This window comes from Lepidochelys kempii, chromosome 12 (assembly GCF_965140285.1).
Source record: "Lepidochelys kempii isolate rLepKem1 chromosome 12, rLepKem1.hap1, whole genome shotgun sequence".
Classification (NCBI taxonomy): Eukaryota; Metazoa; Chordata; order Testudines; family Cheloniidae; genus Lepidochelys; species Lepidochelys kempii.
Genome location: NC_136391.1, coordinates 39,763,930 through 39,780,068, shown reverse-complemented (window position 1 = coordinate 39,780,068; position 16,139 = coordinate 39,763,930). Strand labels below are relative to the sequence as shown.

Sequence of the window (16,139 nt, the reverse complement as noted above, 5' to 3'; positions counted from 1 at the left end):
ACCCCCAGGGCCTCTGCCAATCTGCCCTGGAGGAAAATTCCTTCCCATCCCCAGATACGGCGATCAGCTAAACCCTGAGCATGTGGGCAAGACTCACCAGCCAGACACCCAGGAAAGAATTTTCTATCGTAACTCAGATCCCAACCTATCTAACATCTCATCACAGGCCATTGGGCATCCTTACCGCTAATAGTCAAAGATCAATTAAATGCCAAAATGAGGCTATCCCATCATACCATCCCTTCCATAAACTTATCAAGCTTAGTTTTGAAGCCAGATATGTCTTTTGCCCCCACTGCTCCCCTTGTAAGGTTGTTCCAGAACGTCACTCCTCTGATGGTTAGAAACCTTCATCTAATTTCAAGTCTAAACTTCCTGATGGCCAGTTTATATCCATTTGTTCTTGTATCAACATTGGTACTGAGCTTAAATTATTCTTCTCCCTCTGTGGTATTTATCCCTCTGATATATTTATAGAGAGCAATCATATCTCCCCTCAGCCTTCTTTTAGTTAGGCTAAACTAGCCAAGCTCTTTGAGTCTCCTTTCATAAGACAGGTTTTCCATTCCTCGGATCATCCAAGTAGCCCTTCTCTGTACCTGTTCCAGTTTGAATCCATCCTTCTTAAACATGGAAGACCAGAACTGCACACAGTATTCCAGGGGAGGTCTCACCAGTGCCTTGTATAACGGTACTAACACCTCCTTATCTCTACTGGAAATACCTCGCCTGATACATCCCAAGACCGCATTAGCTTTTTTCACAGCCATATCACATTGGCAGCTCATAGTCATCTGTGATCAACCAGTAGTCCAAGGTCCTTCTCCGCCTCTGTTACTTCCAGCTTATAACTAAAATTCTTGTTATTAATCCCTAAATGCCTGACTTCGCACTTTTCACTATTAAATTTCATCCTATTACTATTACTCCAGTTTACAAGGTTATCCAGATCCTCCTGTATGATAGCCCGGTCCTTCTCTAAATTGGCAATACCTCCCAGCTTCGTGTCATCCGCTGACTTTATTAGCACACTCCCACTTTTTGTGCCGAGGTCAGTACTAAAAAGATTAAATAAGATTGGTCCCAAAACCGATCCCTGGGGAACTCCACTAGTAACTTCCTTCCAGCCTGACAGTTCACCTTTCAGTGTGACCCGCTGCAGTCTCCCCTTTAACCAGTTCCTTATCCACCTTTCAATTTTCACATTGATCCCCATCTTTTCCAATTTAGCTAGGAATTCCCCATATCAAACTCCTTACTGAAATCGAGGAAAATTAGATCCATTGCGTTTCCTTTGTCTAAAAAATCTGTTACCTTCTCAAAGAAGGAGATCAGGTTGGTTTGACACGATTTACCTTTTGTAAAACCATGTTGTATTTTGTCCCAATTACCATTGACCTCAATGTCCTTAACTACTTTCTCCTTCAAAACTTTTTCCAAGACCTTGTATACTACAGATGTCAAACTAACAGGCCTGTAGTTACCCAGATCACCCGTAATACCGCAACCCCCCTAAAATAATCTTGTGACTCCCCCTGTCATTCCCTTTTGGGTCAGAGCCCCCAGTTTGTGAAACGCTGGTCTCCACTGTGAACTCTGTATAGTATAGGGTAAAAGCACACAAAAGACCAGATTTCTCAGGGGAAGACCAGATTTCACAGTCCGGGATGCATTTTTCATGACCGTGAATTTGGCAGGGCCCTAATTATTGCAGTGCAGTAATTCGAGTGCTCCAGATCTCTCCTGTGCCATAGTCGGATGGTGTTAAAGGAGAAGGCACATAATCTGGTTGCACACAGACCCACGTTCTGTCACATCCCCGACAGAGCGCAGGTTTCAGAGTGCGCAGACAGTGACTGATGGGCTAGGGAATTGCTCCAGGAACGCTCTCAGGGGACCTCCTCCTCCTGAGCTAAACCACGAAGCTGGGAGGCTCTGGTGCTCAAAAAGGGCTTTGGGCAGTGTCTCTGCAACACACCTGAGTTCCCCCACCCCCTGCCCCAGCCCCGCTATCTGCCTTCCCCCCTTCCATTCACAGGTTCCACAGGATCAGTCATCTGGCGTGACTAGTCCCGGCAGCCCTGCCCTGCCCCTTTTCGGCAGAGGTTCTCCACTGAGTTTGGATCACTTGCTGCAGCCACCCTCCTCAGTGTAGTAAGCCGGGAAGGCTGGGGATTGGTGTGCACCAGCTGCAGGCTGTGTCTGGCCATGTCCTGGGACACGCTGCAGAAGCCAGTCACATATACATGGTACAGCCTGCTCTGGGCGGCTCCAGAGACACAGACGGAGGAGACGCAGTGGGATGGGCTGGCAGACACAGAGGAGTCCCTTGCAAACAGATCAGGTTGGCCTCAGTGCGCTGGAGGCCACTTTCTCTTGCCCCCTCAGACAGCGGGAACAAGACGGGACGTTAGGGGCTGGGGCTGGGCCTCGATCACTTTGGAAATGTAAAACTACGGGGCCGAATTCATTCACCCTCACTAACTCAGGGAGGAGCACGTGGCATCTCCTTGCTGTGCTCACAAGCGGGTGGCAGGAGCGTGCAGGCACCTTGCCGCACTTTATTTGCCCCCTTGTGCAAATGAGCAAGACAAAGCCGGGGAGGGTGAGATGGTATCTTTTACTGGACCAACTTGTGCTGGGGAGAGAGACCAGCTTTGGAGCTGCACAGAGCTGTTCTTCCGGTCCAGCGCAGCTACATCACTGCCAACAACCGCTCTACAGACGACCGGTCCAACGGCCCACGAGGAACTATGCTAATGTGAGTGTCTGTGTGCAGCCTCCACACTGGCGTAGCTGTTGCTCTGTGAAATAGCTGGTCTAGATCTGTAAGAGACTCCCCTTCCCACCCCAGCAGAGAGCCTTGCCTCCTGACCAGCGAGAACAGCTTCTTGCTGATAAATTCTAAGAGCAAAACAAAAAACAAACCCGCCAACGCCTCTGACAACTGCTTAGCCTTCGAACTGCAAAGCTACTCCATCTGCTCTGCTCAAGGGAATCCAGGCAAGGCCCAAACTCTTTAAGGTGCATTTGGTAGCGGGTTGGTTTGTTTTTTTTTTTTAACCCCGAGCTGCATTCCCAGTCAGGATAAACATTGGCTTTGGAACCAGATGTTCTCTAATTAGAAATCGGATTCTGATCGTCTGTGATCTGACGGGTTTTGCTTTTAATCTGAGCTGTGCAACAGATGTGGGGCCTCTTAATTCGTACTTGGGTTTGTGCGTCTGCGTGGGGTCGGGTAGCCCCCTCCTCCAACACACCAGGATTTTCCTCAACAGTGTGGCTGGGGATGATGCTCTGTATGTGTTGCGTGTGCATAAAGGTTACAAAAAGACAAAAGAATTTTAAGTTGTCCCTTTTGCACTTAGTCCTGTGAATATTAGCAAACCCTCTGACTCAGGTCTACACTGAGACTTACCCTGTAAATAGGGGACTTTATTAACCAGCAAACTTAATGGTTACCACTCTTCAGGGCTCTGTGCAGCACGGGGGAGGAAGACATGGGACAGGGCAGAAGCTGAGGAGGCTAGTAAAAGTGTCAGACTCAGGGAGGCAGCCATGGGGGCGTCAGACACTAAGGGCCACGTTGGATTCAGAGGTCAGTATTTATCCCCCAAATTACCAAATTGGGACAGTAGCAAATTCTGTCCCATCCAGGGAACATTGTCTGATGGCTAGTGCAGGGTTCTGTTCCCAGCCACTGAGTCGCTGTGTGACTTGGGCCAGTTGCTCCCCCTCTCCATGCCTCAGTTTCCCCAAGGCAGGGTTGTGATACCTACCTCACGTGTGAGTGGCAAAGCTTCCTTTATGGAGCCCTGCAAAGTGCTTGGAGATCCCCGGATGATCAGTGCCATTTAGGAAGCATGGCCAGGCCTTTTCAAGGCAGGGACCCACAGTCCATTCCAAGGAGAAGTCCGTTAAGTCTCTCACCTCTGGATTTTCACCACGCCGCTCCATTTCAAGCAGCTGGGGGCCGAAGCAGCCCAGCCCCCACCCAGCACTGTGGAAAGCTGCCCCCTCTGGTCTCTCATGATAGCGTGTGTTTTATTTTGCTTGCAGATCAAGAAGCTGGGCCTCCGACGTTTCTGCCTCGCGGCCGTTTTCATGGTTGCTTGAAATGGTCGATGGTCTGTCTTTGTAAGTAAAATGAAACATCCACTCGAATGAGAGACCCAGAGCCCACCTCAGCTCTCCCGCCCTGGTCCTTAATGCTGCACTGAGTGCGAGGGACTTCCTGCCCCATGCTCGGTGCGTGGGTGGCAGAACCGGGGCAGTTCTGCTACGTGGCGGGCAGGAGTTGGATGGGGTAGGCTGCCCCGTGGCAGGGTGGTGGCACTTGGGGTGAAGCTGGGGCAGGGCTGGTGGCTCTGCTTTTAGCTGGATATTGCCTTCTCCCCAAAGCAGGGGCACAGGGCATTAAGGGAGCTCCCAAGCGCCTAGCCTGCTACATGGGCTGTGCACTCAGCCCCAGGGCGTGGGGAGCTGGGTCACTGCAACCCCTGCGGGACATGGCTCCATCCCAGTGTAGGGGGAGGATGGGGAGCTGGCAAACACACTGTTCTGTGGGACCAGTGCTGGGATCTGCCCTCTGGCAGCTGATCCTGGAGTCACGGTGTCTGCGTCCATTGCTGTCTGTTAGCCCCAGCCTTGTGGGAGCAGCGAATTCACCACCAGGGCTTGTGGGTGTGAGCACATGAGGGCGTGCGAGGAGGGGGCTTTAAAGCAGGCTGCCGCCGTTCATTGCTTACCTTCTCAGTCAGAACGGGACTTTTTCCCAACCTGCTTGCTCCCCCGTTAGCAGAGCTGGCTACAAGGGTGCAGGCTGCGTCCACAAACCTTCCGTCGGGGCCATGTGCAGAGTTTAACTTAGTAACACACCTGTCACTGGAATAAAAGCAGTTGTGGCCTGGGGGTTATTTTCGGCATCTCTTTAGCAAGCGGCTGATATTGCTTCGTAGTAGAGCGAGAGGGAGCCTGAGAAAACACCAGAATCAGGGCTGCTGGCTTCCAAGAAGCACAACCACAGCGGGGCAGGTTAGTGAATGCAGGAAGGGGGGATTCAGGGGAACCACGGGTCTATTCACCAGCTGTATTTTCTCAGGGCGAATCGTGGGGCCCTTTGGGGTTTCTCTTCCCAGCAGAGCTGTGTTCAGGGGGACTCGGAGTCCCGATTTCCTGGAGGTGATTTGCACGTGGGGTGGGGTTCCATAGCCGATGAACAGGAATCCCTCTGCTATTCCAAGTGACTCTGTTTTCTGGGTGGCGCGTCTAGCTGCTGCGGTTCCTGCTCCAGGGAGACGTGGGGATGAGGCGGGGGGGTGGAGACTGGTGAAAAGCATGTAACCAACCAGGCTATCCAGGGAGAGGATTCCCCCCGGAATGTAATTACTCAGCAATCGTGCTGATTCGGTGATTTCAAGCTGCACTGGACAAGGCGCAGAAGAGCCCAGGGCTCGGCGCTATCTTGCCCTGGCTGACGCAGGGTGGGCTAGGCAGGACCTAGCAGTACAATTCCCCCTCTACTTCCTATGGACAGGAGAAGGCGATTGTTTACCGGCTCCTCAGCAGCGGTTGGCATGAAGGCACCTTACCTAGGGGTTTGATCTCTGCAGCACGCGAGGAAATGCACGGCCTGTAAGTGCCAAGTCTCCACTGCTGCGGGTTCAAACAATGCAGGCCCAGCTTTAATGCAGCCGGTTGTTCTGCAGGGTTAGAAAGCAGATTTCAGGGCCTGGCCCTGCCTTTCACTCTGTGATTGCAGAGAGCCACATATACGGCTGAGGTTAGTTAGGGCTGGATTTTCCAAAGAGCTCTGCGCCCGTCCTGCCCCCCGGGCTGCTGGAAGATGGCTCCTGGGGCTTGGCCCTGCATGAGCAGCCCTTGGAAGCGCTTGGCCCATGCAGGAGCGAGCCCCTAGATTTCACCACCTGCAAACATCCCAGCCAGAGGAGCAGACTTAGGCCCTCGCTCCACTGTCAGGTTGTATTTACTGAGGCTGATGCAAAGTGCTCCCCATCCCAGAACCCTCGTTGTCTGTCCCACTGATTCTCCGTGGGGCTGGGGAAGGCGAGTTGTACCTTCCGGGGCGTGCTGTGGTCCAGGCAGAGGCCACGTGCTGATACACAGAGCCCCATGTGCAGCAAGGGGCAGGATTTCCAGACGTGCTGTGCTGTCCTCGTGCCTTCTAATTGTGTCGGTGTTAAATGACTGGCTGGCAGGTTTACGGGCTGAGCCAGGTCTCAGGGAGCAGGGCGGGTTATTGATTTATCGGGCCTGACGAGCACATGGCCACTTCATGGCACGTTCATTTGCCCGCGGGGGAAGTGGCTGTTTCGCTGATCGCCCTGCTGCTTGGCTGTCGATTGGAAGCTGCCTTGGCCGGACATTGCTGTTCACGTTCCCTTCTGTTTGCAGCACGTCGTTGTGAGACAACCAAACTCCCCGTGCGGCCAGCAAACGCTGACATGTCTGCTGACAGGTCTGACATGTCTAATGCTGACACCCCCACGCCCCAGGCTGCCTGCCCTCCCCTCGCTGACACACTTCTCCCCACTCCCACGCGCAGGTGACATCCTCCCTTCCCTACATGCAGACGTGATGCTAATGCACAGAAACTGTGACCCGGCATCCTCTCTGCAGGGAGCTGTGACTCAGCTGATGCTAACCCTCCGCACACTGTGGGGCCACTGAGAAGTCAGCCTCCTGCTCCAGAAAGCCCACTTTGCTAAAGGAAAATCCCCATTAGCTTCCAGCTGTATGGAGCCTATGGCACATAGTAGAGCCGTTCTGATTCTCTCCAGTGGGGGGCAGCGCTACTTGCTCGAAGTTCTTCCAGGAGGCCAGAGGCCAGCCGCTGGTCTTGAAAGCCAGTGCCTTCTCCAGTGACCCTCTCGCTGTCTCTCTCATTGCAGTAATGAATGGAAGCAGCCACTCCCCATCCGCTATCAATGGTGCTCCTTCCACCCCCAACGGGTTCAGCAACGGGCCTGCCACCTCCTCCACTGCCTCCCTCTCCACCCATCAGCTCCCTCCAGCCTGCGGCGCCCGGCAGCTCAGCAAACTCAAGCGCTTCTTGACCACCCTGCAGCAGTTTGGGAACGACATCTCCCCGGAGATCGGGGAGCGGGTGCGCACGCTGGTGCTGGGGCTCGTGGTACGTTCCGTGGGGCATTTGTCCGGCATGCCCCATCAGAGAGACGGATGGAGCTGTAACTGAGCCAGGGCTTGGTGCGAAAGCCAGGCTTTCCCCTCCCAGAGCTGTGAGGCGAACTCCGGAGAGATTTTTCCTTGTGTCCTGAATTTGCTCTGGGAAAAAAACTGCCATTTTCCCAGAAGCAAACACAGTATGTGGAAAAGGGCGGGGGTATACTTCTCCTCCTTCCCCCCAGCAAAACTGGGAATTTCTCCTGCATTTGTCACCGGGTACAAATTACCCATTGCGGCCTCAAGACCTGCACTGAAATGCAGGGGTGAACAGGGAATTGTCCAAGTGAACTGACCTACCCTGCCCCAGCCCAGCCCTGCGTGACGAGTAGCCCAGGGCCTGTGGCGGTAGCCATGTGAATTCTAGACCCCAGTGGAAATGACCAGGCTGGTGGGAGGGAGAAGCGAAGGGCTGGCCGTGTGAACAGGGGCTGGGGAAGAGGGCTGCTGTTCTCTGCTGTGACTCCTCTCCTGTCTCCGCCTCGCAGAATTCCACGCTCACCATCGAAGAGTTCCACTCCAAGCTCCAGGAGGCGACTAACTTCCCGCTGCGCCCCTTCGTCATCCCCTTCTTGAAGGTAGGTCCCTTATGCCGCCCGGTCCTGCCTAGCCCAGGGCCGTGGCCCCACCAACCCCCGATGACGCCCCGTGCGGGAGCTTTGCTGCATCAGGCGCCCTTTGACTTGGGAGATGGTTCCTGTGGGTGTCTCGCTTATCGGACCACTGTGCTATGGGAAGAATTTACCTGCTCTGTCAAGGAACATGCAAATACCTGAGTCAGAAGGGGCCAGATACATGGAGCTGAGGAGCTCTGGGGTGGAGCCGGAGAGTTCGGGGGGGCAGGTCGTGCTGGGTTAGTTGCCTGCATGTTGTAATTTTAGTTTCAAACCCAGGAAGCCAGGAACCCCCTCCCCGTGTTATTCGGGCTCACCCCCTCCGCTCACATGCCCAGGAACACGGCTTTAAAGGACTCGCTCCCTCCTCACCATTGGGGTGGTGCATTCCCTTCTCCCGCTGCCCCCAGCTTTGGACTGGGGAACTCAGCAGGCCCGTGTCACTGTACCAGCTGAGGTGCTTGTCTTTGGCTTCCCAGCGCCACAGAGGGGGCCATCTTGACTTCCATGGAACGATTCAAACCAATATGAAGCCCTGTCTCTGCCTCGTAAGCTTTGTGGGGCGCTGTAAGCCCGGGGCTAACTCAGCAGCCTGTGCACCAAAGAGCACTCTCCAGCCACGGGATTCCAGGCCCCTTTTCCCAAATAACACAAATTCAGCACATCAGTCGGGTCACTTCCCTGATTCGGGAACTCCTGCAGGGGCCTATCTATTCCCCGTCTGCCCCGAGAGTTAGGGTGAGCCTCTGCTGCCTTGTCTTTTCCCAGGCCACACGCTGAGTGTCACGTGCAAACTGGGTTCTTTCCCCTGCAGGGCCTACCCTACCCGCTCTACCCAGAAACTGAGCTCTGGCTATCCCCGGACCCACGGCCTCATCACAGCCTCAGCTGGCAGGCAGCTGATCAGTCCCAGGTGGGGAGCTGAGCCCCCTGAGGCCAGGCACACTGTGACAGGAGCCCATCTCTGCCCCCTGGTTTAAATAAACAGAAAGTGAGCATTAGGGGTGGGGGGTGGGCAGTTACACTGTATTTTTAGTTCCCACTGCTAAGCACCCTGGGATGCAAAGGGATGACAGACGCACGGATGCCATTCTCGGGTGCATTTCAAAGGGCCTCAGTTCTTTCAGACAAGACAGTTACGAACGGAAACCAGTTTGCTTTGCCTAACCTAAAGGACAGCATCCCCTTAGGAAAGAGGAGGTGTGCTTAGGTATTCAGAAACCACGGGAAAACCCACCCTTCACTCACAAGGCTTCAGATCCCAGCTCTCCATTCCAGTCCTGGATATTTGCCCCAGGCGGGTGGTGCCCAGGGGAATGGAAGCAGCGGGGAATGCTGGCTGACACAGTCACACGTGCCCGCTCCTTGCAGGCCCCGCAGCTTTGCGGGCAGCACCCAGCTGCTGGCATGGAGGTTAGTGCCAGGGGTCCACCCCTCTGGAATATGTCGCCACTGGGGCGTGACTCCCTCCTCTTCAAGCCCATGACACTGGGTTGGCACGGCTCCCGCTGGGGGCACCTGGCTTCCGCTGTGCCGAGGCTGGGTTTGCTGGTGAATGTGGGCAGCCTCTGGGAGCGGGTGCCCGGCTGGGTTCTGGGTGTGAACGTGACGCTCTCGTTGTCAGTCAAGGCACCGGCTCGGCGTGGAGGTGCCGTCCTGGCTGTGACGGGAGGGGGTGCGGGACCCAGGGCGTTGTACACTCAGGTTGGCCAAGGGGGTAGAACTCTGGGTCTATATGAAATCTTTGCCCAGCGAGAAGCTGTGGCCCCAGTTTCGTGGTCTCAGCAGCTGGCCCAGCCTCCCCTGGGCGGGTGCCTGGCATTGCCAGTTCTCGAGGGGAACACAAAAGAGGATCAAACCATCCCCCCAGTGAACCCGCACTGCCTGCTCAGTGATGCCCCGGCCTGTGCCTCCCGCTAGCTCTGCGTGGGCTGCGCACAGTCTCTGGCCATGCCATGGATGTGATGGGTGTTTTCCAGACCTGGAGCTCCCACCTCCTATGGGAGCTAGCAGGGAACCGTCCTGGCTGCGCGTCTGCTCTTCCATGACACAAGGGAGAAAGAGACAGAGCAGGATCAGCCAGTGGCCCAAAGGGGACAAGGACAGGGGCCTGGCTCCATGTATCCTTCCATTCTCAGATTGCCGGGCCTTGACTCCCAGGACGCAGTTTCGTGTAACTCTTGGCCCCCGACATTAACCCTAGGGAACGCTTAAAGCCCTCCTGCTTTGCGTTAACGCCCTGCCCATGGGGGCCATGTCGGGGGCCCCCCTCACTTAGCCTACCCTAGCCCCATAGACAATCATACAGCAGCTCCTTGGACCAGTCGGTGGTCTGGTGAGAGCCAGCGATGTCCCCAGGTGAGGAAGGAGGCCCTGGACCAGAGCAGAAGCTGTGAGGGGAGCTCTCGTAGCTTTAAATCAACTGTTGCCTGACCCCTCTCTCACTCCCCAGTCTCAGCAGGTCCCGGTTTGGGAAATGTGGGGGTGGGGGGAAGGGGGTAACCTGTGCTGCCCTCTCTGCAGCCCCCAGGATGTACCACAGCTCGTCAGTACAGGTGCTCTCGCGCTCTCCCCACATACAGGCTTGCAGGGCTGTGCACAGCAAAGAGCGGGGCTAGGCCCAGCTGGTCACCATTTGCAACTCATTCAAAATCTCCCTTTTTTATTTGTCTTTTAATTCCGCCCTGAGCCTGCTCTGTCACCCTGCTCTGGAGGGATTCTCAGCGCCCTGGCATGTCTGTCAAACCAAATATTTCCAGCAGATGTTCCGAGGCTGGCTTCAGCTGCCCTTGTTTATCAGAGGAATCAAGGAGGGGGGGGAAGCCCCCCCTTTGCATCTTTATTATCTCCCCCGCCCCGGCCCCAAGGGTTCTATCCCGATGGCTCTGAACTAGCCGCAGGAATCTGGCCAGAGCAGCCTCCAGCACTCTCGGAGCCTGTGTATTCCACTCCCATGAAACGGCAAAGGGTTTAAACATTTAAGAGTGCTCTGGGGCGATTCGGCGCCGGCCCCACACCCAGCCGCGTCGGGCAGGGTGGCCTCGCCTGCCCCCGCCCCCTGTCCGGAGGGGAAGTCAGAATAAAACCAGAGCTCCTTCTGCCTGAGGATCTCAAAGCTCTTTAGAGACATAGGTTGAGATTTTCAAAGCAATCTAGGGGGGTTAGACACCCAGGTTTCATTGACATGAATGAAAGCTACATGGCCAGTCACCTGGACTGGTTTGAAAATGTCAAGCATGAAGGACCCGATCCTGTTGCTCTTTGTTCTATGGCTGCAGCAGTGGGCTCCATCAATCCAAGCCCCACAATGCCCCCTGGAGATAGGTGCTATTCTCCCCGCTATGTGAATGGGGAAACCGAGGCACAGAGAGTCAAAGAAGGGCCTGACATGCAGAACTACTGGACTCTCGCAAGTCGGACTGATACCAGTGGGAACTGTGGGTGCACGACATCTCTGAAAATCAGGCTTTGACACTGGGCTCTGACACTGACACCTGTGGCCCTGGGCAGGTCACTTAAGTGCTCTGTGCCTCAGTTTCCCCACTGGTGAAAGGGGGGTAATAATATGCCGTCTGTCCTAGGAGCCATGTGACCCTCCCTATTCCCCTTTCCGTTCCGTGCCTGGGCCCGGAACAGCAGCCCCTCAGACAGCTGAGGTCAGTGCGGCCTATGGGAGGAGAGGGGATCGGGGCCATTGCTGCGTGACCTGGCTTTCGGGGCTGAGCTCCAAGTGGACCTAGTCTCTCCGCTGCCTGCAGTGCCGTGGGTTGGGCAGTCGTACCCACTTGCCTAACCCCTGAGCAAGTCGGGCACAGGGGGTCGCATGGCCCTGCCAGCTGGGGAATCTGTGTCTTGGGCACTGGGCAGGACCTGCGGTTTCTGATGCTCCTTCCTCTGCTGCCCGAAGCTAGAGGAGACCGAGCGCCTCAGCATGGAGGGTAAGGGTGCTTCTCCTTGCCCCCCTCCGGGAGATGCTGCCCTCTCCTCCAAGCTACATGCCTGTCAGAGAGGGCCAGTGCTCCCTGCCAGGAAGGCTTGGCTCCAGATCCTTGGGCAGAGGCCGATGTGCCGGTGCCCTGGAGAAGCTTGGCTTCCGTGGCACCTCTGTGCCTGGTGCTCCCAGACCTCAGGCCCTGGGACGCTCTGAAAATCTGGCTCCTTTCTGCCGTTCCCACGTGACGCTCAGCGGCTCTCTGGCCAGAGGAGCCATGTGACAACACTCCCTGTGCTGTCTGATCCCCGGGCACCCTGCTCCCAGCTGTTTCCACCTAGGACGCCAGCTGCTTCTCATTACGTTAACTGCAACCAGCCAGCCCCAGTGTGTTTCCCAGACTCCGGTTTTTTAAAAATTATTTCTTTAACTGGGGAGAGGGTGTCTTGTGGGGTGGGGGGGGAAAAGGGGGCGTGCTGCCCTCGAATCCGCAGGAGTACATCTCCTCAGCTCACACTCTAACATGTTCAACAGATGGCGACTTGGCCGAGGCTCAGCTGTCTTAAATAGAAAACTGGGGCTGGCAGCAAAAGTGCTTGGATAAAAATGAATTTCTGCTGCTTAATCATTTCTGCTTTGGATGCTCTTCTGGGGGGGAAGCTCCATGAGAAGCTCAGCGGGTGGGGGAGTTTCTTTACTAACCCTTCCTACCTTGCCAACGCCCGCGCTGGACAGGCGAGCCACGCCTGGTGTCCGAGCTGCCGGTCCCACCCCGGCCCTGGCGCTACCCAGAGACAGGTGGGGCTCTCCCGGTCTGCTCTGCGGGGGGCTCTAGTCTGGGCGGCAGCAGGGCTGAGAACACCCCCCGAAGCTCTGGCTAGTGGAATGTAAACGTGGCACGACGAATGGCCATGCTATTGGGGGAGCGGCCGCATCCTGCATAACCCACATTTGCTGGTACGCAGGAGGAGCCCTGGGCTTTTGTAATCTGTGTTTGTCTTATCCCCGGGGGTTGTCTCGTGCCCATCACCGTGACATCTGTGGGGCAGATCCAACACCCATTGAAATCCAACAGGGGCCTTTCCATCCCCTCCGCTGAGGTTGGATCTGGCCCCCAGTGCTTTCTCGTGGCTAAGAATCCTTCTCCAGGTCAGGGGATGGGTGAAGCCTATTCCCTAGCCCGGCTGTGTATGGGCCTGATTCTGTCACCCTTCATTCCAATTAGCAGCACCTTACTCGGTAACAGTGCAATCAGTGGAGCTGCTTACTGAGTAAGGTGCTCCTCAGGGTGAGTAAGGCTAGCAGACCTGGCCCCAAAATGCTTAACAGAGGAGCTCAAACCGCAGCCACCTGCAGGAGCCCATGGGGTGGGAGCAAACTGCAGCAGTGCCTACTGGTTACGGAAACTCTTGGGACTTCCAAAGTCTGAGCAGCTCCCACCTGACTGATGACTGGAGACCTTAGCCCGGGTGCTTTGGTTGAATCCATACAGCGGGGATTCAGGCCACGTGCCAGCAAATGTCTGCTGCTGTTACCAGGGGAGGTTTTCCCAGACATAGCAATTCCCATTCTAGATCAGTCCAATTATCCACCTACTCCAATGTCCTGTACCTGACAGTGGCCACATGCTTCCGAGGAAGGTGCCACAAACCCTGCAGCTGGTAGTTATGGGGTAACCCCCACGTCTCCTGGCCAGAAGTGTAGGAGAGTCCTTGGGTCGAGTTCTAGCATGGCCAAGGCTCCCCGGTACGAGAGAGGGAACCTCATTATGCTGGCTCAAGGGAAGGGTGCGCTACACCCCTATGTTCCCCAGCGCAACTGCTTTCCCCAGCAATGCTGGGGGGGTTGTGAAGCGCTGCGGCACAGAGACCGGAGACATGGGCACTGACCCACACGGGCGGTTTGGCCAAGGGCACTGAATTCCTGGCCGTGTGTTCAGACAGGGCAGATGGTATCCTTGCCAGCAGCGGCTAAGGAAGATCCAGCATTTCACGCTTCCTCCCACCCTGTCAGGCCAGCATCCTCTGCTGTTTATCTTGGCCCGTCCAGGTCTGCAGGGGATGCAGAGTAAGGAGCCCCCAGCAGGTTAATTCCCATGGGCGAGCCCTGCAAGGCAATGGAGCCCAGCCTCCATGGGTCAGCTTGTCTGTGCAACAGTGGGTGGCGGGGGGAGTGCTGGGGCTTCGCCCCTTCGGGCTGGCAGGGGCTTTACTCTGTCTCTGCCCCATTTGCAGGCCAACCTGCCCTTGCTGCAGCGCGAGCTGCTCCACTGCGCCCGCATGGCCAAGCAGACCCCAGCCCAGTACCTGGCCCAGCACGAACAGCTGCTGCTCGATGCCAACGCTTCTTCCCCCATCGACTCCTCTGAGCTGCTCCTGGAGGTCACCGAGACTGGCAAGAGGAGGACACCAGACAGGTAGGACCCAGAGGCTCTCGCTTGCTTTCCAGGAGTCCCACCCCAGCTCCTAGGGCTAGTGTCATGCTGTGAGCACGGGGCCCACAGTGAGTGGGAGCGACCCAGCAAGGAGGAGAGGATAAAGCCATTCCCAGATCCCCACCCCCGAAGGCACCATGTTAGGTGCAGGCAGGGCAGTCTCCTGGGTACTCTCTGCCAGCATTTCCCCTGCTGAAGCTCAAGGGCCCAGGGATACAGGTTGGTGAGACCCTGCTCCAGGGAGCCTGGCAGGCACATTGGGCCACTTGCAGCTAGACTCCAGGCACTGATCGCTGTGAATGGGGAATGTCACGTGGCAAGGAGCATTTCCCCTGCCGTGTGCAGCCCTCGGGGCACTTGGGATCTGGGGGTATGTCAGGGTTGAGCCCCCTGCACTAGAGGGCAGGTTCACTCCAATAGCAGGCAGCTGGAGTTCTCACCATCCACCTCCTTGGTGCTTCCCAGAAACGTGGGCAGCTTGCATCTCCACCCAGGCCCTGGGAGAGCTCTCTGGGCAGGAATCAGCACCTCCAGCCATCCTGGCCACACACCTCTTTGTGAGCAGTGCCACCCACTTTGCAGGCTAAGCTGGTCCCTAACAGTGTGTCTGCGCTGCATTGTTAACCTGGGTCTATGGAACCCGGGCCTGGGGGTCTCTGGGTTTCTAAGCCAGGGCTTGAGCGTCCACACTGCATGGAAAACTGGGGCTTAAAGGTGCTGGACCCACGTCTCGCAGCCGTGTTAGCACATCTACACTGCGCTGCACAGCCCTTCTGACTCGGATCCGCGGCTTGAGCTGTGTCCACACGGCACAGCGATGGGGCTTGGCCCCGAGTCATAACGGGGCTAGGGATGTGACCCTCCCCGCAGCAGGGTCTGAGGCCCCTGGTCCTGAATGCTTGTGACCTGAGTCAGACTGATTGGTTTGTGGACAGAAGAAGGACTTGGGCTCAAACCTGAGTCAGAGCCTGGGTTAGTGTGCGTTCTACCTCCCTGGCCATGTGCCCTGTCACCCAGCAGACTGCCTCTGCAGGGGGCCAGTGAATGAGCAAGCAGGAGCCAGAGATGAATCTGGCCTACAGCTGTCTAATTCAGACTGTGAGTTCAGCAGTCCCCCGACTCAGAAGAATCACTCGCTGCACCCAGGACTCAATGACACGGGCTCCAGGTTGGACTAATACGTTGGCAGCTTGTTGCATTTCTAGAGTCACTTGCCCTCAGGTTCTGTAAATCAGGATCACCCCCCTCCCCATTTGACAGAGTGGGAAACTGAGGCACAGAAGGGCAGTGACTTGTCCAAGGCCCCTGAGGGAGTCAGTGTCAGAGTTGGGCTCAGTGGCCAGAGCACTGGGCTGGGGCTCAAAAGACTTTACAAAGGAGGTGAGGGTAAGGAAGCCCTGTCCCAGTGTTGTAACCAGGTCATCCTTTTTCTCCTCCGCGGAGCAGGACCAAAGAGAACGGCTTGGACCGAGACCCTCTGCACTCCGAACACCTCAGCAAACGGCCGTGCACCATGAGCCCCGCTCAGCGCTACAGCCCCAGCAACGGGCTGCCCCACCCCACCCCGCCCCCACCCCCGCCACAGCACTACCGTCTGGAGGACATGGCCATGGCACACCACTACCGGGACACCTACCGGCACCCTGACCCCAGGGAGCTCCGGGAGCGCCACCGGCAAGTGGGTGAGTGGGAAGCGGCGTGGGCTGGGGGCCCCCACTGCTGTGGGGAGCATTCAGGGGCATTGAGCTCCCTGAGAGATTTCCTATCACGGGCAGAGATGTCCCGGAGAGTATCCTTTCCCCTCCACTGCTGAAGGGCCAGACTGCTCTGTGCAGGGGGTGCTCTGCAGGCAGGTGAGGCTGTGCCGGGGGGACGGACACTACAGACTGCATGCCCAAGGGGAGGTGCCTGGGAATTCACTGGGGGGCGGGCTGCCTCCCTGGAGCGTGTGCAGTCC

At 56.4% G+C, this 16,139-nt stretch overlaps 1 protein-coding gene across 10 annotated transcripts in view; it reads left to right on the top strand.

Annotated features, from left to right (window-relative positions):
* Positions 1-16,139, top strand: part of CBFA2T3 (CBFA2/RUNX1 partner transcriptional co-repressor 3) — a 111,108-nt gene that overhangs the window by 81,346 nt on the left and 13,623 nt on the right. For 9 of the 10 annotated variants that reach the window (XM_073308218.2, XM_073308216.1, XM_073308222.1 and 6 more), the window contains 5 exons: positions 4,060-4,137; positions 6,912-7,153; positions 7,692-7,781; positions 13,983-14,164; positions 15,629-15,864. In XM_073308218.2, the coding sequence (XP_073164319.1) occupies positions 4,060-4,137; positions 6,912-7,153; positions 7,692-7,781; positions 13,983-14,164; positions 15,629-15,864 (828 nt within the window). The remainder of the gene's footprint in view (positions 1-4,059; positions 4,138-6,911; positions 7,154-7,691; positions 7,782-13,982; positions 14,165-15,628; positions 15,865-16,139) is intronic. The other variant, XM_073308220.1, reaches the window with a different exon arrangement.